The 25,669-nt window shown below is 36.8% G+C and overlaps 2 protein-coding genes across 15 annotated transcripts in view; both read left to right on the top strand.

Moving 5' to 3' along the window:
- ALS2 (alsin Rho guanine nucleotide exchange factor ALS2) overlaps positions 1-16,641 on the top strand; it is a 170,557-nt gene extending 153,916 nt beyond the window's left edge. For all 6 annotated transcript variants that reach the window (XM_048047088.2, XM_048047087.2, XM_067000005.1 and 3 more), the window contains 17 exons: positions 76-278; positions 419-484; positions 1,684-1,782; positions 2,281-2,445; positions 4,731-4,842; positions 4,946-5,023; positions 5,130-5,263; positions 7,373-7,540; positions 8,582-8,699; positions 9,280-9,437; positions 10,131-10,253; positions 11,296-11,472; positions 11,863-11,908; positions 12,829-12,890; positions 13,515-13,664; positions 13,943-14,039; positions 15,386-16,641. In XM_048047088.2, the coding sequence (XP_047903045.1) occupies positions 76-278; positions 419-484; positions 1,684-1,782; positions 2,281-2,445; positions 4,731-4,842; positions 4,946-5,023; positions 5,130-5,263; positions 7,373-7,540; positions 8,582-8,699; positions 9,280-9,437; positions 10,131-10,253; positions 11,296-11,472; positions 11,863-11,908; positions 12,829-12,890; positions 13,515-13,664; positions 13,943-14,039; positions 15,386-15,424 (1,995 nt within the window). In that variant the 3' untranslated portion in view covers positions 15,425-16,641. The remainder of the gene's footprint in view (positions 1-75; positions 279-418; positions 485-1,683; positions 1,783-2,280; positions 2,446-4,730; positions 4,843-4,945; positions 5,024-5,129; positions 5,264-7,372; positions 7,541-8,581; positions 8,700-9,279; positions 9,438-10,130; positions 10,254-11,295; positions 11,473-11,862; positions 11,909-12,828; positions 12,891-13,514; positions 13,665-13,942; positions 14,040-15,385) is intronic.
- Positions 16,642-16,793: 152 nt separating this feature from the next.
- The window catches only part of MPP4 (MAGUK p55 scaffold protein 4), a 28,606-nt gene continuing 19,730 nt past the window's right edge, over positions 16,794-25,669 (top strand). For 5 of the 9 annotated variants that reach the window (XM_048047097.2, XM_048047094.2, XM_048047096.2 and 2 more), the window contains exon 1: positions 21,249-24,170. In XM_048047097.2, coding sequence (XP_047903054.1) covers positions 23,921-24,170 — 250 coding nt within the window. In that variant the 5' untranslated portion in view covers positions 21,249-23,920. Of the gene's footprint in view, positions 18,162-21,248; positions 24,171-25,669 lie in introns of those variants that run through there. The other 4 variants (XM_067000020.1, XM_067000019.1, XM_048047099.2 and 1 more) reach the window with 2 other exon arrangements.

Here is a 25,669-nt window from a genome sequence, read left to right as displayed (position 1 = left end):
ATTGAATCTCTCCTCTACAGCAACTACAGCGAAGACAGATGTTAGCTAAATTCTGTGGTTAAAACTCTGTTTCAGACGAAGTGGCTGAGGGCAATAAGCCAAGCAGTGGATCAGGCCCTTAGAGGGACTTCTGACTTATTTCTGCATGGAGCTGGTGGGAACGTTTCAAGACAGGAACCTCCTATTTCTCGCAGTGCCAAATACACCTTCTATAAGGACTCTCGATTTAAAGATGCTGTTTATGATGGGAGATGGCTTTCAGGAAAACCACATGGCAGGTAAAAGCATTTGAACATAATGGTTGAAAACAAAGTGAGGTGGTTGCTGCATCAATCAGTAGGCTTATTTACAGATGTTAGTTGGGAATTGTTAAGGGAACTGATTATCTGGTACATGTGCATGACTGTATGTTTTCCAGAGGGACCTTAAAGTGGGCTGATGGAAGAATGTACTCTGGGACTTTCCGGACTGGGCTGGAGGATGGGTAAGATCTCCCACTACTTACAGAGGTAGAGGGCAAGGAACACCTTTTGTTATAGACTATTATGAAGATTATAAGAAGATTCTAAGTCCTTTTAATTAAAGGTTTTGGAGTGTCATGTACTCAGGGTTATGTACGTTAAGGTTTCTCTATATGTTGATACTTAGATAACCTCATTTATCCACAGGTATGCTCATTGCCTTCCCAACAGACTCTGTAATTGTGTGATTAAAAACTTGTTATTTCATAAAAACTGAAACTGAGGTAATCAGCTGCAGGATGGAGGGAGAGAGTAGTAAAACAGTTGAGAAATAATATTATGGTCCTATTGGCTTCCAGCTGTAGTTTCAAAGTTTTGAGTTGGAGAGGAAGATGAAATGTGGTCAGGCTTCTGTCATTTTTAAAATGTACCTTAGCTATGTCAAGCTAATGTCAAACTACAAAACCAGATTAGAACTTCGGTCATTTGTAAGTAGTAAGTGTAATTAATTAACCATAGTGATTTGGGGGTTGTTGGAGATGGAAATATTGCAAACAAATTCCCAACAGGAATTAAATGCATTGGTATTTTTGTAATAATCGCTATGACTATCAAATGCATGTACTTATATTTCAGCATGCATGCTGTTTTCTCAACACTCAGCAGTAGTAATAAGTTATTGGGGTAGATGTGCTCTCAGGAGAATCTTCGTAACTGGATTTTAATCTCTTCACAAGATCAAAACAAATAAGTTGTCTGTTCAGGCATATTGAAAATATGAACCATTCTGTGCAACTTCTTGAGCATGATTGGAGGCTAGCATCTTTTCTTTTTTTTGGTTTTAATGTTCTTTATAGCGATATGTTCTCACTTCCACAGAGTAAAGGTACATCTGAGTTACCAAGACTTGAAAACAACAAAGGTAGACCTAGGATGTGAGAAGACTTGTAGCCTTTACAAAGCTGAGAAGAACACTGCTGTGTCGTAGAGAGGAAACACATACAAGAATGTACCAAAATCAAATGAGAAAAGCAGTACAGGCTAAATTGGCCTAGTGATGCTGAAATTCCTGCTTTCACTCTTTAAATAAAATCGTAGCTGTTTTCATTAGAGATGCATTAAAAATAATATTGACTATGCTGATTTTAGAATGGATGTGATGTCTTTCATGAAATGCATTAGTATTAATAGCTGCTTATATTCCATTTCTGTGCACTGACAGATACGGTGAATACAGAGTGCCAAACAAAGCCTTGAATAAGGACGACCATTATGTGGGATACTGGAAGGAAGGCAAAATGTGTGGGCATGGAGTCTACAGGTAACAGCACTTGTGTTGCCCTCATTGCAGAAAAGAGAGCGGGGCTCATGCACTCGCACACAGTTTCCTTACAAAGCCTCTGTATCCCTGTATGTAGTTTTCTAATTGTATTTCAGACTTGTGATTATAGTTACCTTGGTTTATTTTCTGCTTTGATTTTTGGTGGACTGTTCACTATAGTACTCATACTGTGTTCTGTTGTTAATATCTATTCCTGTGTTGCTGCCACTTCCCAATAATTCATTATACTATTTTTTTTTTCAGAGGGAGAAATATAACCTCTAATATCCTTGGTTGGTGGGGAGAGGTTAGCTTTAAAACAAAGCATCAAGTTCAAAAACATAAAAAGCTCTCTCACATCCCAAATATCCTTTAACTATAGTTCCTGCTTGGTGTGGCTGCAATGTAGTTTTTAAAAGAAAAAAGGGAGAGTTGATCGGGCAAAAAAGGCGGGGGGGCAGATTATGGGAATCTTACTTACTCTTTTTTTCATTATAGCTATGCTACTGGTGAAGTTTATGAAGGGTGTTTTCAGGATAATATGCGTCATGGCCATGGTTTGCTGCGCAGTGGGAAGCTGACCTCTTCCTCTCCCAGTATGTTCATTGGACAGTGGACAATGGATAAGAAGAGTGGTTATGGGGTTTTTGATGATATCACAAGGTAACACTTCAGTTGTTTGAATCCTTAAACACTGGTGTGACAGGCAATTGCAGAAAGAGTAGGAAAGGATTTGATCTGGTACTAGCAGTAGTAGTACATGTGCTTATGTTCTTATTTGTAGTAGGTATTCTGGGTTGATAATCTAAAGAATGGATCTAGGGATTTCATTTTGTTGATGTATGTAGAGTTGTTGCTGCATTTTTTTAAGCCCTTCTTTCCTGTCATATTCCTGCCTGACAGCTAGCACTGAATATGGTATCTCACTGAGGGATACTGTGTTACTGCTGAAAGTGCTTTTTTGTGAATGTTATGGGAGGAATATTCTTTTTTGTCTCAGGCCTATAAGATTGAGTTGCTTAGTGACCTGATATCCAGGACTAGGTAAACTTCAGCTCAGGTGTTGCATTGACTTACTCTTTCAGTGCAGTGGAGGGAAGATGCTTGTTCTAAGAGCAGTTTAGTGAAGGTTTCAGAAAGATAATTGTTTCTGAATTGCAGTAAATTTATACATTAAATAAATGGTGTCAGAGCACAGACAAGTGTAGTCTGTCTTCTTGGTCACCAATTCAACGCTGCTTTGTTCCTGAAAAGAGGTCTTTTGGTGATAGCCCAAGAAACCAGGTTTGGTTTAACTGGAATGAAAGCTCCCTTCTGAAGCAGAACAGTAAGAAGACTGAAGGGGAAAGAGATTAGGTGTCTGTTTCCTGAAACAGAGCTATTTTAACATCTCTGGGTGTTACCTGACCTCAGTTTTGCATTTAGTCTTGGTGTGGTGGTGTTTTTTTTTTCTTTTCTTATACTCTAGCAATAAGATGTCTCTGCATGCCTTATTCATCTACCCAAGACAAACTAAAGAGATAAGAGCTTTTCTGGCATATCCACTCACCTCCAGAATTTGTATATGTAGTGGCAGTTCATGGGGGTGGGTGAAGGAGAGAATGTGGCATTTGATTTCTGTTGCAGAGTTACTCAAATCTGAGTCCCTTTCCTTCTTATCTCAAAAGGTTATATGAATGTGTGTGTTGCCAAAGGATTCATTTTCTTCACGTCTTATTCTTCAGCCCAAGAAAATAAGGTGTAGCTGCGGAATCGTACTATATCTTGTCATTATTGCAAGCTAGACAAGCAGGGCTTCTGTTCTGTCATGTGTTTGGTGACTGCATATGCTGCATTTGTCTCCTTAAGAAGCTGTTACTCAGCGGAGACCCCTGTAGCAGACATGAGAAATCAGACCAGCATCCTGCTAGGTTGTGAGTCTAAGCAGCTGGAAGATATCCCCGAATTCAGATTGAAGGCTGCATTTAATCTTTTTACTGTGACCATAATTTGGGGGATACTAAAATCAAAATTATCTGTAATAAACAGAGTTCTGTTAAATCAGTCACTAGTTTCCCTCTAAAAGCAAACAAAATGTCCCAGATAAGTAAATTTTGTTCATTGCTTGTATACTGCAAACAACTTATTTTTAAGAACAACTGGAAAGAGAGAGTTTGAAAAGATTTGGGGCTTGTTTCAAACACTCTAATCTGACATCTGTGGACTTAAACACTCAGATGTTCTAAATAGTCTGAAAGAAGTGGACATTTACTTGAGGAACCTTTAATTGTCTAATCATTTTTTTCTTAGCATGACCTTTGTTCAGCTATATTATCCAAAGACTTGCTACACTGTGGCCTATTTCCTTACAATTTTTCTGCTCTAGTATTATTTTTGAAATGTCATATGACGTTGTAGGTATCCCTCTTAGTCCCCAAGTAGAACAGCTTGATTTCTTTTCTTTATTATCCCTTCAAATTGAGTCATCTGAGTTTAGGTAAAGAAGTCAAAAGTTTTGGCAACAAATTGCCTAAAATAAGCTTATTGCATCTGTTCTAAATAACTGTCAAATATGTTGGTTAGATGCCTAGTGAAGCTGAAGGTCTCTCCTTGTGTACAACTTGTTTGCTGATCTAGATGAGACTGAAGTTTCCCTGTTTTTTATTTTCTGTAACTACAGTTTGTGTTCCTCTGGGTAGAACTGGCCTTTAACACTGAGATCATCAGGAACAGTTTCCTTGGATGTGGCCAAGTTGTAATTGTGAAAGGATTTTTTTTTTTACAGTTTCTTTCTATCAAAAAAAGTTACATCCATTAAGCTAGTGAAACTAGATTGGCAGACTTGAAGCAAGTGCTGTATAACTCCTTTCTAATGGTTTCTAATGGTCAAATATCACAATAACGCCAAAGAAAGGAAGGATATAAATGTTCTACTTAAATTGTATTATTCCTACTTCATTTTTTTTAAGAGGAGAAAAGTACATGGGAATGTGGCAAGATGATCTCTGCCAAGGCAATGGTGTTGTGGTTACTCAGTTCGGATTGTATTATGAAGGAGCCTTCAGCACCAACAAAATGATGGTGAGTTGAACACTAGACTTTGTGCTATAATGACTAGTCCTCTGATCTGCGGTGTGGCCTTCTGTTATACTTACTGCTCTGTTATTTGTGGTTCTGTTTATAGGGGACTGGCATTCTGCTTTCTGAGGATGATACAGTCTATGAAGGGGAATTTTCAGATAACTGGACCCTGAGTGGAAAGGTTGGTATTAGTCATTTGTAAACTGTTACCATCTTAAAAAAAAATAATAATAATCCATTGGGAAACAGTACAGGAAAATAGTTGTTTTTTTCTCTCTTCTCTCAAGGGAACGTTAACCTTGCCGAATGGAGACTATATTGAAGGTCTCTTCAGTGGAGAGTGGGGATCTGGGATAAAAATCACAGGAACCTACTTCAAGCCTAGCTTATATGAGAGTGAGAAGGACAAGCCTAAAGTATTGTGAGTGTTAAGTAAGAAATTTCTGATGTGGTTCAATGATACTTCTGAATGTAACTATTGGCCTTTTCTTCAAAGCTGTTTTTTCCAAAACAAAAAACAGTGAGATTTTGAGAACACCTTTCCTGTTTTTATTCCTTTTCCATACCCCTTAGAAAAATAACTAACTTTTTCTTCAGCTGTTGTTGCATTCATATTACTAATTGAATGGCTAAGTAAATAATGGTGTGAAATTACAGGTGATTTGGCATGCTGCTACTGACTTGTAGCAGTCCCAGAATTTATTTATATCTGGACTGACTGTCAGAACCTGAGTTCATATCTGCTAATAATTTATGATTGTGAGAGAGAATAAGTTACATTTGAGGGAGTACATCAATTACAGACTTCTTTCTGTTAATTACTCTGTTGGTAACTTAATTCATGTAATATCATTTAATAGGCTCAGTGAGGGTACATTTGGACAGAATTTAATAGTTAATACACCTTTTCCGAACAGAGCATAAGAAAATTATGAAATAACTGCTGAATTGGGCGGGGGGGGTGAGAAACAACAAAAAAACACATTTAAATGTCTTGACAAAGATAATATTGAAAAGCATCCGTAATACTATTTGTAGCAGTTGCATTAAATCAATATCTTAATTGTCTCCGGAAAAAATACATTTGTTCTATTTAAGTCATAATCGAGATCTTCCAGTAGAATAAATTTAAGTAAATTTTAAGAGTTGTGAATGAAAGTTCAGTGTTTGGTAAAAGTATATGCTGGTCTTCAATGCTAGTAATAGTTGTATAGGTTTCAATATCTTTGAAGCTTACTCTCAAATTTCCTATTAAAAATGGGAAACAGAACTTTGTTTTAACATAGATTACTTCTCAGTGTGCTTCCTGAAGCATTCACTGATAATTTCTTTTGACAGTGCTGACACCTACAACAGGATGTGAGGTTAAGCAGGCCTCCCTGCTGTACTGAACACTTGCCACCTTAGCAGCTGTCTGCTTTTTACCCCAGTAGGGAGTCTATGAATAAATGTATGTATGTGTTTGTGAAGATTGCTTGTGGAAATGAGGGTTTCATCGACCCTTTTCAGGATCTCTTGAAGTTGAAAATCTTCTGATATCATTTTGTGGAAAGGCTTAACGTCTACTTCTGCTTTGTGAGACTGGAAGCATGGGAACTAATAACACTGATTTTTTTTCCCCATCTAAATTCTGTGGGAGGAAAAAAAAAAGGGAAGGTTTGGCGGTTTCAGATACTTAATTTAGATCAAGATAAAACTATTAACCCAGGCAGTGTTTATTTCAAAGCCCTAAATTTCATTGTGTGTCGGATATACAGGGGGGACATCAGATCTTGGTTTTCCTTTGGCTATATAGGATCCCAGAGCTTTGGCTGTCAGTGAAAAGATGCCTGCACTGCCTTTACTTTCAACCAGCTCGTCCCTAGTATGTGATGCAGCATTACCTGTAGATAATACTTCAGGGACAGAAGCCATAGATCCATTCTCGCTGTTTATGTGTGTGGATAGGCTTTTTGTACATTCTAGGATTGTGAGACGTTTGAGACATCTTTGTACTATATTCTTACTATATGAATGTGTCCTAAGCCTTGTGAATGAATAATACCAGTGGTGAAGATAAGCCCCCTCAATTGCAGTATGTCCTATTTTCTTGGAAATCAAATCGGTGCTTTTGCTGTTTAAACAAGCTGTTTCTTGGAATAATACAAGAAAGAGTAAGACTGACTTGTGTATTATAAGGTTCATAGTTATTCTTATGTGTAGGTATTAAAGATGTTGTAATCTTGTAACTTTATAATCTGTTGCATGGACTAATGTGTGCTTGAAGGCTGTTCTGTGGTAAGGATAAATGATTTTTGTTTACATTTCATTTTACCAGCTTTTTGTTAGCTCTTTTTAAGAGGAGTTAAGACATTCATGTAAGTAGGTCTGGGTTTATTCTTAGTGATAAACTGTAAGAGATTAAGTATACCAGCTTTCGATTAAAATAGTTTGAGATACTAATTTAACGTTAGGCATAAGTGTTTTTTGTAGCTGTGTGTGTTGTTTCAAGACTATTCAATTTTAATAGACTAACTGGTTGTTTTATTAGGCGGAAACTTGGGATCCTGGCAGTGCCTCCTGATGAGAAATGGAAGGCTGTATTTGAAGAATGCTGGAACCAGCTTGGCTGTGAGAGCCCAGGTCAGGGGGATAGGTGGAAGGCTTGGGACAACATTGCGGTGGCCCTGACCACCAACCGACGGCAACACAAAGACAGGTTAGTTCCTAGAGAATGTAGTCAGCACATTGAAGAAAGTATTCAGAAAGAAACTGGAATTGCACACTAGTCTAGGCCAGAAACTAACTGTAAAAGTTCAGTTAAACAGCAACAACAAAGAAATAAAAACAAAATCAGAACTCTGACTACTCTGCACTGCAAACATCTCCTTTTCAGGGACATGTTGATGTTTAGGATTAGTTAATTGTTACAGTCTGTTAAATGCTTCATTGTGTATGAATGAGGTGCTAGCTGATTATTACTGGAAGATCAATATCTTGTATAGGTAGTTACTGTGTCCAGCTCCCCAGTAAGGGAATGTTCAGTTGTCATAACTCAAATCTGTGCAGAAAAGCAGGGAAATAAAGTGAATGAAAATTCAAGGGGTGGGAAGGCTTAGAGAGCTGGAGAACTTGAAATGTAAGTACAGTGTTTCTGGAAACGTAGATTTGGCATATAAGGGAATTTCTGGGAACAGCCTTCTCAGGATGTTGCAGAAAAGGCTCATTTCACAGACTTGTCTCTGCAAGGTAAGAGAACTGAGTAGGCAAGATCAAGGGATTAGTGGAGGAAGCTGGCTTTTTAGCAGCAAGAAACTTACCATAAAAATGATAATGTGACTTTAGTTAATACTGCTGATATCCAGGAAGTATGTAGTAAGAAGCTTCTCATGGTTATACCTGTCTGTCAGGGTGGGCTTCAGTGTCTTCCATGTTCCTGATTTTGCAGAGTTGAGACTCTTGTGTTAAAATGAGTCTATGGGTGAGTATTTCCACAGCGCTGGTTCAGATTCAGTTTTGCTGAAGTAAAGGTGCAGAATTTTTGTGCAACAAGTGTGGGAGGAATGGAGAAGTTCAGGCTGAAGAATTCTGTCAGACTTAAGGGGAACAAGTGGAATGACTAGTTTCCTATGTGTACTTCCATCTTTTTCTTTATGGCTCATCACTTTCTTGTGGTAGCTTCCACATTTAATTTTGGTTTTACTGATTCTATGTGTCTCAAACAATCTGTACAATGTCTTTGTTCTTCTTATAACTGCAGCCCAGAATTACTGAGCCGTTCACATACTCAGACACTGGAAAGTTTGGAATTCATTCCACAACACATTGGTGCCTTCACCCTGGAAAAATATGAAAATATCAAAAAATATTTGATAAAGGTATTGTGACTATTAAAAGTTCACGTAGCATGTTAGCAAAGCAGGTCAAACTTGTTTACTTATACTCATTTTACTTGTGTAAGAGCTTCCCTCAACCGCTTTTGTATTTGCATGTTTATAATCCATGTTTATATCGATTCATATTTGCTCTTAACTTCCTAAATAATTGAGTTTAATCCATAACTAAGACTAAAATCATCGTGCATCTGATGGATAGTGCCTCAGTTTCTGCTCAGCTACTGTTTTGATTTTTATGCGTTGGATCCTAGTAGAGCATAGTAAAGTACTTGCTGAGTATTTCATGTTAGTTTTAATAGTATTGGACAGATGACTTGTCCAAGTAGTAGCACAAATTCCTGAGCAGTCTTGATTCCTCTATGAGCCTGTACTCAGCTAATACATAAATGTCATCATTCAAGAGGTGTTTTTATAAAGTTTGATTTTTTTTAATTAACGTATCTGTAGTTTTTTGCTTCAAAGTGTGTTGTTGGATTTCTGATCTGTCTGTCTTTAGTTCTTCTTCTTTTACAGCTTGTCTCGCATTGACCTATCTGACTATGCAATTAATATTTCACATCAGGCATGTGATACTCCTCTCCATCCATTGGGCAAGCTGGTGGAAACACTGGTAGCTGTCTACAGAATGACCTATGTTGGAGTAGGAGCTAATCGACGATTACTGCAGGAAGCTGTAAGAGAGATCAAGTCCTACCTCAAACGCATTTTCCAATTGGTTAGGTAATAAGACTCTAATATTAAATTCAAACTACTGCTGAATTCATTGAAGATACTGTGTGTACTGAAACAGTCTAGTGTTTATGTAGTCTGAGTATACCAACATCTTTACTCTGTTTTGGGTGTTAGTTATATTTTCTTGAACTTTTTAAGGTGTCTTGAATATTATGTCAAAAAAAAATCTTCACTACAGTGAATAACAGCCTGCATTGTTTTTTAAAATACACATAGAGAGAGTTCAACATGGATTTCCAATTTAGCATCTGTCTTTTCACAGCATGGATATTTAGTGTTCAAAAGGTATATAAGAGCAGTGATAACAGAATTGTAAAGTATTCCACTGAAGTTGTTAGGAACATGGCTCATCCATGTTGATATGAAGTGTTTGCTTAGATTCTTGAGGGCAATTACAGTATTAATTGGAGTATTTCTGCTCTCATTACCAGAATCCAAATTAATAACCATTAGATGTACAATATGATTTACCTAGAATAAAACTTAGGAAGACCATACCCTACAATGCCAAAGATACCTTTACTACATCTCCCTTTGGGCAAGGCTTCTGTTATCTATACTGTCTTAGTCTGCTGTGTTCTATTTCAGCTGACTTTTCTTTCCAATCATCTCTTATAATGCTTTATTTTGTGGAAGCTTCTTGAAATGATGTCTTAAGTTGCTGTACGTATTGCCATTTAGGTTCTTGTTTCCTGATCTTCCGGAAGAGGGCAGCACAATCCCATTTGTGGCGACAGAGACAAAGGGAAGGCGATCATTCTGCAGTGGGAAGTCTGACTCCAGATCAGAATCTCCTGAACCAGGGTACCTAAAGGGCAGGGAGGGGTGGTGATGGCTGTGAACTAATTAAGGCCTTACCTCCTCCCCCCGCCCCCTTCAAGAAAGAATTGTTAATAGAAATGAAGATAAGCACGTGTTTAACTGAGGGATAGAAATGGATTTTTTGATTAGTTTTGATGACGGATTTGGTTAAGTGAACTTCTGTGTGTTGGTTGCAAGCATTTCATTCTGGTTCCATTACGATGGTTCTGTACTTAAGCCCAAACTTGCTTTTGTATTTTGTTGGGAAACAAGCTCAGACTTGGGCCTGAACTTCAGAAAAATATTTGGGGTTTGAGCACTGGGGTAATGCAGGTCCAGTGCACGTATACCGCATTGTGAAAGTGATGCGGAGCTCAGCCTTGAGTCTGCCATTGTCCTGTCCACAGCTGCCTCAGCTGCGGGCAGCATGAGGAAAGAGGGATCAGCAGAGAATCTTCAGAGAGACCCCAATGGGCTGTGCAGGTGGTATTAGTAGGCACCCTATGTTCAGCTTTTCCTATTAGGATTGCAGCTTAATGACAAGTAGCTACTGAATTCATGAAGCCTGGAGTGTGAGTATGTGGAACTAGGTCAGGTACCTTCATGGGTCTTTGACTATTTTGTAGCTTGTGATTTGAAGTTAAAGTTAATCTGTCAGCAGAGTGACTCAGAATGAGGGCAAAATGATTAGCTTGAAGATGCAGGTACAATTTGAACTGTAATGAAGTATCCGGCTTTTATGTTCTATAGGTCAGAAATACAATGCTCTGTTTAAAACACAAAAAAAGCCCTACACAGTTGTGTTGTGGTTCCTCACCACCCTCAAAAGATGCCTTATGTGTGGACTGTAAAGTTACTGTTAAGTATTTCTCAGCACAGATACTACTTGATTGATTTTTTTGTTTGTTTACTGTATTATCTTTCCTCATAGAACAGGCTCATACTAAACTAAAGATTTGTTCCAATCGTTAATTTTCTTCATCCCATTTTTGTAGATGTTTCTTCTTAAAAAAGTCTTTCTCTTGACCTTCATCACTTTTTTTAGGTATGTGGTAACCAGTTTTGGCTTGCTGCTCCCTGTATTACTGCCACGACTCTATCCACCTCTATTTATGTTGTATGCCTTAGACAATGAGCGTGAGGAAGATATTTACTGGGAATGTGTTTTACGTCTAAACAAACAAAATGATACGGCTCTTCTAAGTTTTCTTGGAGTGCAAGCGTGAGTATGTTTCAACAATAAAGCAAAACTTAAAATAAGATTATGGTATGTAATTAGATAAAGCAAATAAAAAAAAAAAAGATTGTCCTGAGTGTTTTTCTCTGATAAAAATGTATCTAGCTATATCTATGGCGGAGAGTGTGAATCAAAACTTCCCTCTTCCAAAAAGGCGGGGAGAGCAGGAGGAAGGAAGATTGGTATCACTACAAAAATAGAGGGAGATATTTCAAATCTAGCTATCTTTCAGCTATCTCTGTTAGATGTAGTTCTTCCTACTGGAAGAGTTGCGCTCTCAGAGAAGAACATGCTGGCTTCATTTTCATAAAGTGAAAAATACTTCAAGACCAATAGGCTCTTATTTCTGAAAAGATTGTGTTGGGTTTCTTGCAGGAAATTTTGGCCAGGAACTGTGTCCATCCTTGGTGAGAGTAGAAAGGTATGTTCATTGGTCCTTGGCTTATTGTGTGCTTTGCCTAGTGCTTCTTTAAAGAATCTGAGATAATAAAGGATCAAAGAATTTTTGGCCAACCTTTCTGCTGAAGAGATGCTATTTTATCTTGATCCCTGGTTTTTTTTTTTTGCTACTTAAAAGCTACATCAGTATTTTCTTGCAAAAGCTGTCAGTACTGCTTTGTCACTTACTGTTTTACTCTGAAAGAAATTCTAGTTCAGGAAGATGCTTGTAACCATTTTGCTTGGTCACCAGTTATGGAAAAAGTGTGAGAATTAAATGTCTGTCAATGAAGTTTTCAAGGTGTTTAGGAGTTGTACCGTTATACACTTTTTGATTATGAGAATTGAATAGTTTCTATTCTTAGTCATCACCTTGACAGTGGCTGAATGCTGGTATTAAACAGTAGTAGTAGTAGTATGTTATTCAGTCTCTGTGCTCCAGTAAGAATGATTTTAATAATCATTCAGAAAGTCATTGGCTCACTTACTTACTAAGAGCTAACATTTATACTCTTATGTTTGCTCTAAACCTGTGCATCTGTGATTAGTGACTGCTATGACTTCTCTAGATTTCAACTATTCTTGTGTTAAGGTTCTGTCTTGATTGTTAATCTTTAAGATTCACCAGTTCTTAGTCTTTCTTGACCAGGAAGATACACAAATGTCTCTGATTCTCATAACATATTCACTGTTCAGTACAGACTTCTCAGAATTTTAAATGAAACTCATACCAATAATGTGTAGACACATTTCCTGGATGACTTTAGCTTGCTGGCACATTCCCTTCTCATAGCACTTTAAATCTGAAAAAGTCTTTAATGGCAGCGTTGCATGATATGCTGCTTCTTCCCCTGAAGAGTGGGTTGCTAAACCTGAATGACAAATCTTCTCACGGTTACTCAGGTATCATCAAACACAAAGGATGCCTGCTTTGCCTCTGCAGTTGAATGTTTACAGCAAATCAGGTAATTCTCTGAAGTTTCTTTCAGTTATTTGCTGTTCCTGCTATAGTGGTATCTACTCGACTTGACTGATTCTTTATCTGTCACTTTTTTTTGTTCATCTTGCTAGTAGAGGTCACCTAGAAGTTTCAGAGTTCCTCCTACAAATGTTACAAATTGTCCCAATGGAAAACCCAGTATAGGTTTGTAAATGCAAGTACTTAAGAAATGTGTCTGTAGGACACCACTTAAAATCAAAAACAATAAGATATCTAATAAAATATGAGTGTGAATATTTGTCATAACTGTTCAAAATGACCTATGTTTCAGGAGGTTTCTGTGTCTGTCAGCTGACAGAATTCTGCTGTAAGAATTGAAGTAGAAACTGAAAGGATTTTTTCTTCTCTTTAATAATGTTTAACCAGCTTAAAACTGTGAGGACAGTCTTGCTTGCAGTGGTGTGCCTTGAGCCAGTGACTATAGCCTGGAGTCTATTATACAGCCTTTGCAGCTGTTGTGGCTGCTGTGCTTTGATCTGTCTTATCTTCTTGGGCCAGGGGATAACTAGCTAGCAAACTGTCCTCGAAATTTAGATGCAGATACATAATTTCTTATTGTTAGCCTGATTTGCTTTTGCTCTCCAAACAGTACAACGTTTACCCCAGCTGACAAACTGAAGGTGATCCAGCAGACTTTTGAAGAGATATCTCAGAATGTACTTGAGAGTCTTCAGGAAGATTTTCTGTGGTCCATGGATGACTTGTTTCCTGTTTTTCTCTATGTGGTGCTACGAGCCAGGTAGGTGCTAGCAGTGGCATCAGGGAAATAAGCTGAGCATAGGCTGTATGAGTACTCATTTCTATTAAATACTCCTACTTCTCGTTATAGGCCTGATTATTATCTTTTTGTAACTTAGTACATTTTATGGTTTGGTTGTTGGCTTTGGCCTGAATAAATTTTAGAGAGTTAAACTGAAATGGATGTTTCCTCAGAATAAGGCTAGGAAAAAGCATATTTTTTGCCCATTGTCTTGTAGTCTTCACCTGTTTTCTTTTGTCTCTCCCACCGTGTGACAGGATAAGGAATTTGGGGTCTGAGGTGCATTTGATCGAAGACTTGATGGATCCTTACCTGCAGCATGGGGAACAAGGCATCATGTTCACTACCCTGAAGGTATGAAAATTATTCAGGATTATTAAGATTTTTCTTTGTTGCTTGAAGTTTATTAATTCCTTATTATCAATTTGGGAAAATTCTGTGAACATTAGGTTTTAACTTGGACACTTTTGTTAATGTTTTAATTAGGACGAACAAGGAAATTTAACGTAAAACTTAGGATAACAATTACAGGAACTGCTAAGACAGTGGTGCAATGTGCAAATGTACTTTATTCAAATGTAATACAAGTTGCTATTGACTATTCTGCATGCTCACTTGTATCATGTTTTTCCCCGTGACTTAAACTTCATTCCAATTTTTACAAAAGGAATAAAGTGATTCCTTGGAGATGAACCATTCTGATAATATTTAAGTCAAATATTACATCAGGATGCCACAAGAATTCAATTTTGCAAGATAAATGGAAAAAAATACATATATCTTCATTCTCCACATTCTAATTTGTATTTTTCTTTTTTGTAAGTATGGAAAAGGGGAGAGTCTTTTCTGGTAATAACCCATTGTACAGCTAGGACCTCTGCAGTTGAAAGTAAGCGGTTTTGGTTCATGAAAACTGTTCAAACAAGTGAGTTTCGTGACAAGTCAGGTGTGTGGAGCTTTTCTATGGAGTTGTTTCAGGGGAAGGCTGTTAAACTGAGAAATTAAAAATTGCAAGCTGAGCTGCTAGCTGAATGTTATTTTTTTTGTGCAAACTGGAAATAAAGTTTGGTGCAGAGTTTTCATACCTGTAACAGTGCTGCAAAAAGGAAAGTTTGAATTGGTTAAATTGTCTTTGAGAATCTCAATCTTATTTGGTGTTACATGAAACAGTTACATGAAGTTTCTTGTCATGGCTGACCAAATGCATATTTGAACTAGCATTAAGGAGTGGTTAGCTATTAGCAACAGCTCAGATGTAAAAGTTAAGGTCAGAGCATTTATCTAGGCAGCAGAAGCTTTGCTTTTCAGTCTGTGTGTTTTTGAAATGTATGAATCTGTGTGTCCTTGTAAGAAAATACTTTCATTTTGGGGTCCTTTTATCAAAGGGTGAAGAGTTGTTAGCAAACAATTAACTTCACCTTAGCAAAGTTGGGAACCAAATTATGTAGAGTCCCAGATCATGCTGTATTGCTTCATTAGGAGTTGGACATAATTTGTAACTTAAAAGCTCTTGTTCGTTTTGCTTGTTTACTGCATCAGAAAATGTTTTACAATTTTACTGTATTGTACCCTCTTCCAGAAGGCCTAGTCCTCTGTTTTGTTGGATAGGAGAAAAAAAAATCAACCTTTTTATGTATGGTGCTTTTATCAGCTTTCTGAGAACTAGAATATATGCTAAAATTAACTTTGTTTTAATTCAGGCATGCTACTACCAGATTCAACATGAAAAACTTACCTAGACCATCGTTGCCTGGCTGTTTGAGTGGAACTTCACTGCAACTACTTCCTTTCCCCGAAATGGCACTTAAAATGGAGAACATTGTTGCAGTTCTCTTGTTACAAATCAACATACTCAGTTGTTATTTTTGAACTTTCAATTTTAAGATTGGAAATCTGTGAAGTGTTGATGAAGATAGAAGCTTGGTTTGTCAAGTACTTGCTAAGAAGAGATCTTTTCCTATTCTAACAGATCACTTACTCCTTTTAAATTAACAATAGTACGAAAAGGCATGGCATCTACATAGAGTACATGTGAAAGTCTGGACCGCATGGTTTCTAAAGCAGTAGGTTTCTTTTTATTATTCCTGGTTTGTCAGCAGAGATGTTTAAAGAGAATGAGTTGCACCATAGAACCATTCAGTCTTCCTGAATTAAGTTTTTAGGTTTAAGAATAGAGACATGTTAGTATTTATAATGGGCATCCTATAGTGTGTTTTGGCTGTAAAGATTTTGAGGCATCTGTTTGGAACAGTTGCTGAATGCAGTATTAATGTGCTGTTTTAGAAGTAATCACACTATTATGGACTTGCCTGTTTACTAGAATTATAAATATAGAAGCATTCACTGTGCGTTCTGTTTATGAAATGAATAAAAAGGCACTGACAACTTCATATTTTGACACTGAATTTAAATGTTCAATCTGAAGGTGTTTAGTTCATTACTCTGAGGTCTAAGGACAAACTTTCTGTAGAAGCTCATGTGATATGAGAATGGGAACGTGCTCTTGAACAAGCTGGCAATGGATTATGTTTGAGACTTTTGCTTGCTAACTTATTTGGCTATTTATATGTCAGGGTGAAAGAAGTCCACCTTGTTGCATTTTTGAACATGTAAAGGACAAGTTATTTTCCTTGGGGGGGTTGTGTGTGCATTTTTCTGTGGTTTATGGTTAACCTTATTTATATGAATAACACTAATGGATAATTTGGTTATTGTAGGTGCTGTTCTTTACCATGGCTGACACAAAAAAGGGGGGGGACCAATTATAGAATGTTATAATGGTTTAAGTTATGTCAAACTACCATAGATAATGCTAATCATATTTTTGAAATAGTAATCATGGCTTGTGTATTGCTACTTAAATGGAAAGAAACACTATGTCTAAAAACTGTTTTGAACAGTGACTGTAACGTAGCAATTTTCATAATAAAGTAAAAAAAGATTGGTCTTCCTGAAATTACTTTTAATTTTGAAGAAAGGGAGAGCAGAATTCTAGCAATGAGATATCTAAAACTATTGCTATACTTCTATATTTGCAACAGAATATAGAGATAATAGACCTCTTCACATTTTCAATCATACTGAATAATAAGGGGAGAGATAAGTAATAATGTGCATAAAAGACAAGCTATAAAATGTTTGGAAAAAAATATATGCAACTAGCAGAGAATAGTATAATGAAGTGTAAGCCAGGAATTCTAACACTTAATCTTTTGTGCTAGGTATCTTTCCATGCGCTCATCTGTTGAAATAAATGTACAAAATATTCAACAGAAAACAGCAGGAGCAGAATTGCTCTTGGATAAGGAGCTATGCTAAACAGCTGAGCAAACCAAACCCATGGCAATAATTTTAATCTGCAAAGAAATCCGCATGAAAAAAAATTCATGATTTATTTCACCTGTTGTAAGAGTGCAAATCATTAAAATCAGTTTTTTTCTCACTGTATCTGTTCAGCATCAGTGTTCCTTGTCTTCAGGTGTTTCGAAGTAAGAAAGGATTTTAATTATAAGCTTTGCCATGTGAAAAGCTTTTTTCATATGACCTTACAGCTATACTGCTTCTCTGCTTTAAACTGAGAATGTAACTGGAGATAGGTTGTTTTTCCATTCTCTTTCCTGCCTTTCAATAAAGAGGTATATCTACAAATATGTAACAACTTCATTCACTTTGAATGTTACCAACTAAGGGATTAAAAAACAAAATATGTTCTATCTCTATACACAATTATACACTTGTTCTATCTCTATACACAATCTCTTAAAAAAAGTAGTGGTATCGTGTGAATTCAGCTTGCTGATTAATATAAAGCAGACAGTCTGGGCTGGATGTTCGTGGTATTTCTGATGTATAGTTTAGTTATTAGATGAAAAGAATCCTAGGATTAAATGTGCTTCTGACACAGATTCCAATTTACAGCCTACGTGGGCTGTGATGCGTTAGGAAATGAGTACAAAGCAGCTCTGTGTATTTCTGTAGCTAACCAAGAAAAGAGTTAACCTGCAGGACTTCCATCTCTGTTACTTCATGGTAATTCCTTTTTTCTCATCTTTTTTTTATATTTCTTAAACTGAAAGTTGGATATTTCTTGTGCTGCAACAGAAAGCGTGTAATGAGCAACAGAACATCAAGGTTACAATATTACGTGTTCTTTTTGTAATTACAGGCACGGTAACTGAAGACAGACCTTAAGAGCTAGGTGTCCTATTGACTAGGAAGGTTGCTGCAAATAAGAAGCCTATTAAATGAGACAACTTAAAGTAGGCTTTTTCTGCAAGAGAAGGGTTAAGGGGATTTGTTCTCTTCTCCCTGGTAATGAGTAGTTCTAAGGTTAGGTTTCTGCGGATTAAAAAGGAGGGGATGTCCGTAGATTAGCTAGGGCAGTGAGGTTACTTGTTTTACTAACATCCAACAAATATTCTTTCCCTCTGGAAATTCTACGTGAGCCAGCCATGGTGTATTCTGCAGTATCTACAGGTAAGAAAATGTTCTGTACTGAAATGATTGTACTGCACAGATGCGTTTCCCGCATGCAATTGTGAAATTAGTTTCTTCTCATAGCTACAGCAAAGCTAATTGAACTTGTGATAGATATTTAGTTCCCATTAGCTAAATGTGTATGAATGGAGAGTAGGAACTAAAAAGAGATTTCTTCCTTACTCCTCCTAATCTTTTACCAAATAATCTGACTTGAATGCCAGGTGGTATACATTAACTAATTTTGTTGGACATAGATTCACTTCAGAGCTGCTCTTGTTGTTTCAGAAGCACTTCAGGGAACAGTCTCTTGTATGGTGAGAGATACTATAGAAGAAAAAAGTGACTGTAAAATCCTTTCTTTGAACTACCGTGCCTTATACACTTGAACTGATTTAATATTAATGTACTGATCTTGTCAGTTTTCTTTCTGGTAAGACTGGGCTGTTGGCAACAAGAAGCTGGAAGTAAAGCTGCCTCCCTCACATGACTGCAGTTTGCTGCACCCAAGTGTTCTTCCCTGAATGTGCTTTTGCTTTAGGAAGCAATACTTTGGTGGCATTACCCCCATGTAAACAAGATAATGGCTTCACCAGTGGAGTTATATGCTTTTGTTTTGGAGGGAGGCAGGATGAATCATATCATCAGATATATCTGGAATCATATCATTGGATATATCTGATTACAAAGAGTAATGGCATTCTTTGTGCCATCAGCAACCTTATGTAACCTTATGTATGTGGGTGTGATTATCTAAATCTCATAGAGTGACTTTTGAAAAAGATTTATGCTCATGTCTGCTTTTTAACCTGGGTCACCTCAAACTTGCAGTAACGGTTTTTGGGTCAAAATAGGGATAAATGGTTTCAAAGAATGTGTCTCAGTCTTTGCTTAAAATAAGTGTTTTGTTCTACTCATGTCTTGTTTTTTTTTTAATTAAAATGCCTTAAGTCTCAAAAGTGTACAAAAGCAAGATTTTTATTTTACGATGACTTTTACACTGACCTACATCAGTGATGAGAGTAGCCTAATTAAGTTCACTTAAGGCAGAATTAAGAAGTGATGATGACATGCCTGCATAGGGCATGTCATTAGAAAGATGCTGACTACCTTATTCTTCATTATTTGCCTTCTCAGTTTCCTGGTTTCTAATGGCTTTTTTGCAACAAAAGCTTTTCTAAGGATGTTCCCTGCACTCAAACTAACTTGCAGTCTTCAGTATGCCACACTGTTAATTTTGACAAATTTAAAGATTTGAGTATTTTTCCTCATTAAAAGTGCTCAATAGCCTTGTTGATTATCATAACTTAAGAATCTTTTAAGAGCAGGGGGGTTGATGTTATGAAAGTCAGGTCTCTGTTGTTTTCTGCTTTAGACGCTTGACAGAGTCCCAAACTAGCCATTTTAAGATAATTCTGAAAACTATTAAAAGCAGGGTGTGGGGTCCCTTGGAGCTCTAATCTTGTATCAGTAAGACCTTCTAGACTGTGTGATATTAGTTTCAATGAATTTCATTTCTGATGAAGGGAGTAGGCCCTGTAGCCAGAATTTGGGATAATTGATGTTTATAGGCATGGGGTGACATGATTCCTTTTGACTCTTTAAACTACGGTGCACTCAGTATGGACATCCAGTTCTGTCCCTAATAACAGGCAAAGAGCTATGTCTTTTTTTGATGAGCTTCTGTAACTGCGTGCAGTATGTGTGAATGCTGTCTGGGAGATCAGTCAGATAAGCCTTTTAACAAGAAATTACATCTAATTTGTTAGGATCCCTGGAATGAGAAGACCATGAGCTTTGGCCTTATAGTCTGTGTAGATATCTCAAGGAATGAAAGCACAAGTGGTAGTCTTAGCTAGTTTTCCCTATAAGCTAGCAATTTGGTAGGCCTTTTTCTAAGGAAGTTCACATAAGCCAGATATTTTTCATCTTCTCTTCTTGTAATGACTTATTCATTATCTGTTGCTCCTGACTGCTGCTTAAACCAGACTTCACAGTTGGAAGCTGCTTTCCTGTTGTTATGTAAAAATATGAAACAGCTTCTGCTTTATGAATGAGGTGAGATGCATTGTTAAAAACATGACAGATTTTGATGTTTAAGTGCTTATTTCTGTCAATGTAAGCATAAACACTGTGGTGTAAAAAAGGAAGGATTGCTAGCTTAGTTTGTTAACCCTAGCTGCTTTCTGATACCTATATCCAAGGCTTTCCCCCAAAGGCAATCAGTCAGCATTCAGTAGCTTTCTCAGTTTTCCTTGGAAATCTGAGGTCAACCTTGAAGACAGTGTGTCTAAAACTCCTAAACAAACAGAAATTAATCTCATCAAAAATCAAATAACTGCTAAGTAGAAGGTTGTAGAGTATTCTTTCTGTGACAGGTACAGGATAACTTTTATTTGGTTTAGTTCTTTCCCACTTTGACTCATTGTGCTGTGCAAGATCTACTCAAGCTAAGAAGAAATCATAAATATGGTCTGGCTCATAAGGCTAAATGGGAACTTGATTAAGGTATTCCAAAGACTGGAGGGGTTCTTTCTGCAAAACTTCTCTTTTTGCAAGAGAATACAAGCATTAGTGATTGTCAATATAGTGACATGCTTATTTGGTAAGCAACACTAGTTGAACAAAGCAGGTCTAATTTCAAGCTAATTATCACCAAGGAAAATATTCAGTTTTCAGTGTTAATCAGGAGTCTTAAATTTAGTTGACCTTTTTTCCTGTCTGTTTTGATGTTAAACTATCTTTTGACAAGTTCTACCAAAAAGCTTTCAGAGATTTCTTGTCTTTCATGTGTTTCCCTATATATTTGCAGCACCCACCCCCGCCCCCCCCCGAAAATGCAAAGAACAGATCTAGACTTGAAATAACTGGAGTTGTATTCCAGGGGAAACTGGTTTTTTTGGAATGGGAAGTCACTGTAAAGTTAATCTCACTTTTAGATGCGAATCAGCCAAACAAATTTGGCTTTTGGGGTGGGGGATGACAAGTTGTCCCAGAAAGTGCAACTATATCCTAGCAGGGATTTTACTTTTTCCTTTTTTTTTGGGGGGGGGGGGTGGGTGGGTGGGTGGGGTGGGGGAGGTGTGGTGTTCTTTGTTTTTGTGAGAAGGGTGTATGTATGTGTGACTTTTAAATCTGGGTTTTCAATATGCAAAATAAAACATAGATCGGAACTAGCTCTCTTTATAGCATGTCTGAAATGTGTGGACATGCTCTTTTTGTTTGTCTTCAAACATCTTTTATCACAAAACTAATCAGGATTTTGAATTAGGAGTATGCTGTTTGGTGTCTGTTGGACTTGATAAAGAAAAGCTAGCAGCCATTGTACGTGGTAACTAACAAATGTTAGAAATGTCTATCTTTGGTTACTTAAATCTGAAAAAACAGTTATAAAAGCGAGAGATGCTTTGAAATGAGTAGTAATAATAGGAAATGAGGCTTCTGAAATGTAGTTTACAGGATAAGCTGTCAGAAGAAGCTTCCTTTCAGGATGTAACTCACAGATTGGCTTTGTAAATACTTCTACAACTGGATCTGTAGCTGTAGACTCTTGCCTCCCAAAAAACATGGGACAGAGCAACCAAGCTGAGGGTCATTTGTGTTTCCATATTGCTGATATTCAGTAGAAAACAGGATACCATGTCCTTGACTGTATTTTACAATGTGGGGACTCCTCTTTTCTTGTCTAAACCATCCCACAGTAAAGATTCTTCCCTACTCCTAATGTCTTCTGTAATTAAGAAACAGGTATTCATGGCTAGATTTATATGGTCTGCTTAGCTGATCTGCCTAATGATGGATTTAACAAAGCTTAACAGAGGGGAAGGCAGACCCTTAAAGGAACAGAACTCGGACTATTGGGGGAAAAAATAGATTAAAACAGTTCCCAATGGGTATGTGGTAGGAGGATTCAGTTTTATATTCACAAAATATGAAAAAACAAAATTTTCTCAATGGAAAAATGATTATGCAGTGTAACACTGAAACTGGAATGTTGCATTGGATATTGGGGAAGGATCATACTATATTTTGTTGGTCTTCTGAAAGAAGATATAATTGTAAAAATAAATCTTTTGTATTAGAATCTCAGTAAAATGTATAACTGAGCATCCTATGGAGGAAGCTTGTAATGAATAACCAATACTCAGTAATAAAATGCTTGAATTGTTATCTCCTGACTTTCGTGGCAGGGATGTGTGTGTGTGTCTCCCTTCATTTCCTCTGCCTTTTGAAAGCAGTTTTGTAATTTAACAGGAGAGAGTAAACATGGCCTAAAAATAAGTATTAAGAACTGCAGTAAAAGTGATAGTAATGCCTTCTGCTTTTATAAGCAGATCAAGATAATACATTTCCTGTTTGTACCTTTTGATATTTTCTTTCCACAGAACAATTTAGAAGGAAATGACTGTCTTTATGCTTTAGTAATCTGAGAGATAAGCTATCATATATTTAACAGGTTTTGGTAGGGCATTATACCGTGCATAGTGTCACACTGTTGTTCGCTGTTGGCTGAGGTGCTCAGTTAACTGATGTTACAGTTTAATTTGTACTCTGAATCTGCTCAAGTGATCAGTTTAAATATTTAGTCCTTCACAAGTAATCCTACAGTAATGGCAATCATGACAATATCTTCAAACTTGATTTGAATGATTTCAAACGTTATTTGAAGTTGGATCCACTAAGATGTAACGAAGATGCTGAATTAATACAAATCTCTCATGTGGATTCTTAATGCTTTGTAGAAATGCACCATATTATTTTACAAGTTTGGAGAAATCAGTCAGGACAGGACTGTGTGAATGACGGAAAACATGTTACCTGGTTAATTTCCATATTTAATGTAACTTTGGAGAATTCTGAGAACTCTTAACACAGTCTCTTACTGCTTTGTTTCCTATTAGAAACAAATTGGAGACCTTCTTCCACTTTTGGTCTAAGGAACCATTATGGTGTAGTGATAGGTTGTCACAGAAGTTTATTGGAGGGAAGGGAGCTGGAAGAAGTTTTGCAAGTCTCACTTCTTACATGTGGGAATGAATTCATATACAAGCCATGCTGAATTTAACATGAGTTTCTGTATTACTTCTTAAAAACAAAATTAAGAATCTTATGTTAAAATTTAAAGAAAAAATTATAAAGTAGTTTATGCTGCTTTTTATAATGAAAGATGATGTAGGAGTTGTATTAGATTAGCAAATAACTTCTCTCTCTGAAAGTAGCAGGCAACTATAAATGCTCAAGGCAGATGATGATACAATTGAGGTAAGGTGTGGATGTTCGGTTTTGGGTTTTTGTTTATTTTTCAATTCACTTTGAGGTAATAAAAAGGAAAATATGAAATCTTTGTAAAAACAAATACTTCCAAAGACCTTAAATTTTAAGTGATTGAAACAGGGTTCCCTTCTTTACAAAACCATGCCTTTGCTCAATGAAAATTCAATAGAAACTCACAGAATCCTTACATTTTAATATTGTATCAATGAGAATAATTATATTTAATTTTGCTTTGAATATGATTCTTTTCAAAGCTGTTTAAAGCATTTCGTATTGTGTCAAACAAGCTTTAAAATTCTAGGGGAGAAAAAGATAACTTTCCATGGTGGTGCACTTAAAGCTGGGGAACAAAAGATACACAGAACAGTTTAGCTTGCTGCATTAAGTAGTCTAAAATAATGGCAATTCCAAGAAGTAAAACGGTAATTTTGCAGTTGTCTTGTGTTTTGGTTACTAGTGGGTAACTGAATTTACACTTGGGGCTCATGCCTTTAGTTTGTGCTTGCAACCAGTTGTGCCCTTCAAATAAGAATGGTTTTCCCCACTCTTTTTTATTCTACTTCCTTATCAATTTAAAATACCTGATGGTTTTCCGATATGAACGTACTCTTTTCCCTAGTTCAGCATCTATCTTTGTGAAACCTACTTGGTGTGAATGCTGCGCTCTAAACAAGTGGATGGAATCTCCTGGAATGAAGAAGATGGAGGTGCCGGCAGTCTGCAGTCAAGATAATGGTACTTACAACTCTTGCATCTCTTTTTCCAGGAGAAGGAAAACTGGCTAAAAGTTTTATTTTGTGTACATGTGACTCTCATGTGAGTTATGTGAGAGATGAACATATCTAGAAATTTCACTACCTAGTAATGGGAATGATTCTTAATCTGTAATGGTGGTAGGCAGTTCATTTATAGTGTTAGAAGAGAATACCTGGCATTTGTTTCTGGCTTATGAAGTCAAGGGTCTCTGCAGCTGTATCAAGAGTTACTAATAACTGCAAGAGGTTTTTTTGATGAAGGAAACGATTCTCTATATTTCAAAGATTTGTGTTTCTGTATTGAATGCACCAGTCTATTTGACCACTTTGTATAGTGATAGCATTCTTGGAGACGTTTAGGTGGTGCAAGTCCTCAAATAGAGGTAACCGGTAATGAGGAAAAAGGTCTTCAAGTATTTTAACTAAAGCTAACATCCTACTAGGCAGTAGGAATTACCTATAGAAGAGAATCTTTTTAAAGTTAACTGTGTTGTGGGAGATACTTTCCTATGGGGCTTACAGTCAGGGTTCACAGAGTTCATGGATCTTAATCATTATTTATGTAAGTGTTTAGATGTCTGCTTTCCAGAAACAGGTAATTGATAATGAGGTACTTTCCCAGGCTTCAGAGTTTGGATATTCAACAGTTCTGCCTAACGATAGAGGTAGAAGTCCTATCTGCAGAAACTTAGCAAGGAAGCACCTGTATAAATGCTTGCATAATGAAATTAAATTTGAAGACAGATCCAACACAAGTGTTGGTAGCATCACACAGTCTAGAGTTGATAAAGGAAACAGCTGTCAGTGGCTGTAAAAATTGTTCTCAGGAGAGAAATAAGTAGAGAAGAGCTGGTTTCTGTGTTCAGGTTTGCTGTGGTGACTGGATAATGGCAGCTGATTATGCTATATGCATCAGAGAGTGCTTGGTCATTGTGAGTCTGCTGGATGAGCTGTAGTTTTAAGAAATATTTTTTATTTTGATTAAAATCAAGATGCTAGTAGCTTCTATTTCAACATCTTTCCTGTATTACAGTATTGCTTGTTAAAAAATGCTATTTTTAATGTTGCTTTTTTATATTTAAAAAAAAAAGTAAAGCTTCTAGTTACAGTCTTATTGGTGAGATTAAAGTAAACTCCATGCACTCACTAAAATTTGTTCGGTATCTAGACCTGGTTTTGCATAAAATCTCATCTATTTGTCACATCTTACCTTCGGTTCCTTGAGATTTTAGAAGAACACTGTCTTTTCCCCCATCCCCCCACTGTACTAGAATACTGTTCCTAACAGATCAAATGCTACTTTTGAACAGTAAGAACAGCTCTTTCTATTTTCTGGGAAGTGTTCTGAGTGTCTGACAGCAGTATATATTTAATGGGATGATGCATTTTATTAGTGATGTCCTCCAGAATGTCTGTACTTCTCAAACATGAAGAAAGACGTGGTCCCTGGCTTGAACAGTGGGTCATCTAAACGAAAAG

Source organism: Anser cygnoides, chromosome 6, assembly GCF_040182565.1.
Source record: "Anser cygnoides isolate HZ-2024a breed goose chromosome 6, Taihu_goose_T2T_genome, whole genome shotgun sequence".
Lineage (NCBI taxonomy): Eukaryota > Metazoa > Chordata > Aves > Anseriformes > Anatidae > Anser > Anser cygnoides.
This window is presented reverse-complemented; position numbering and strand designations above follow the sequence as displayed.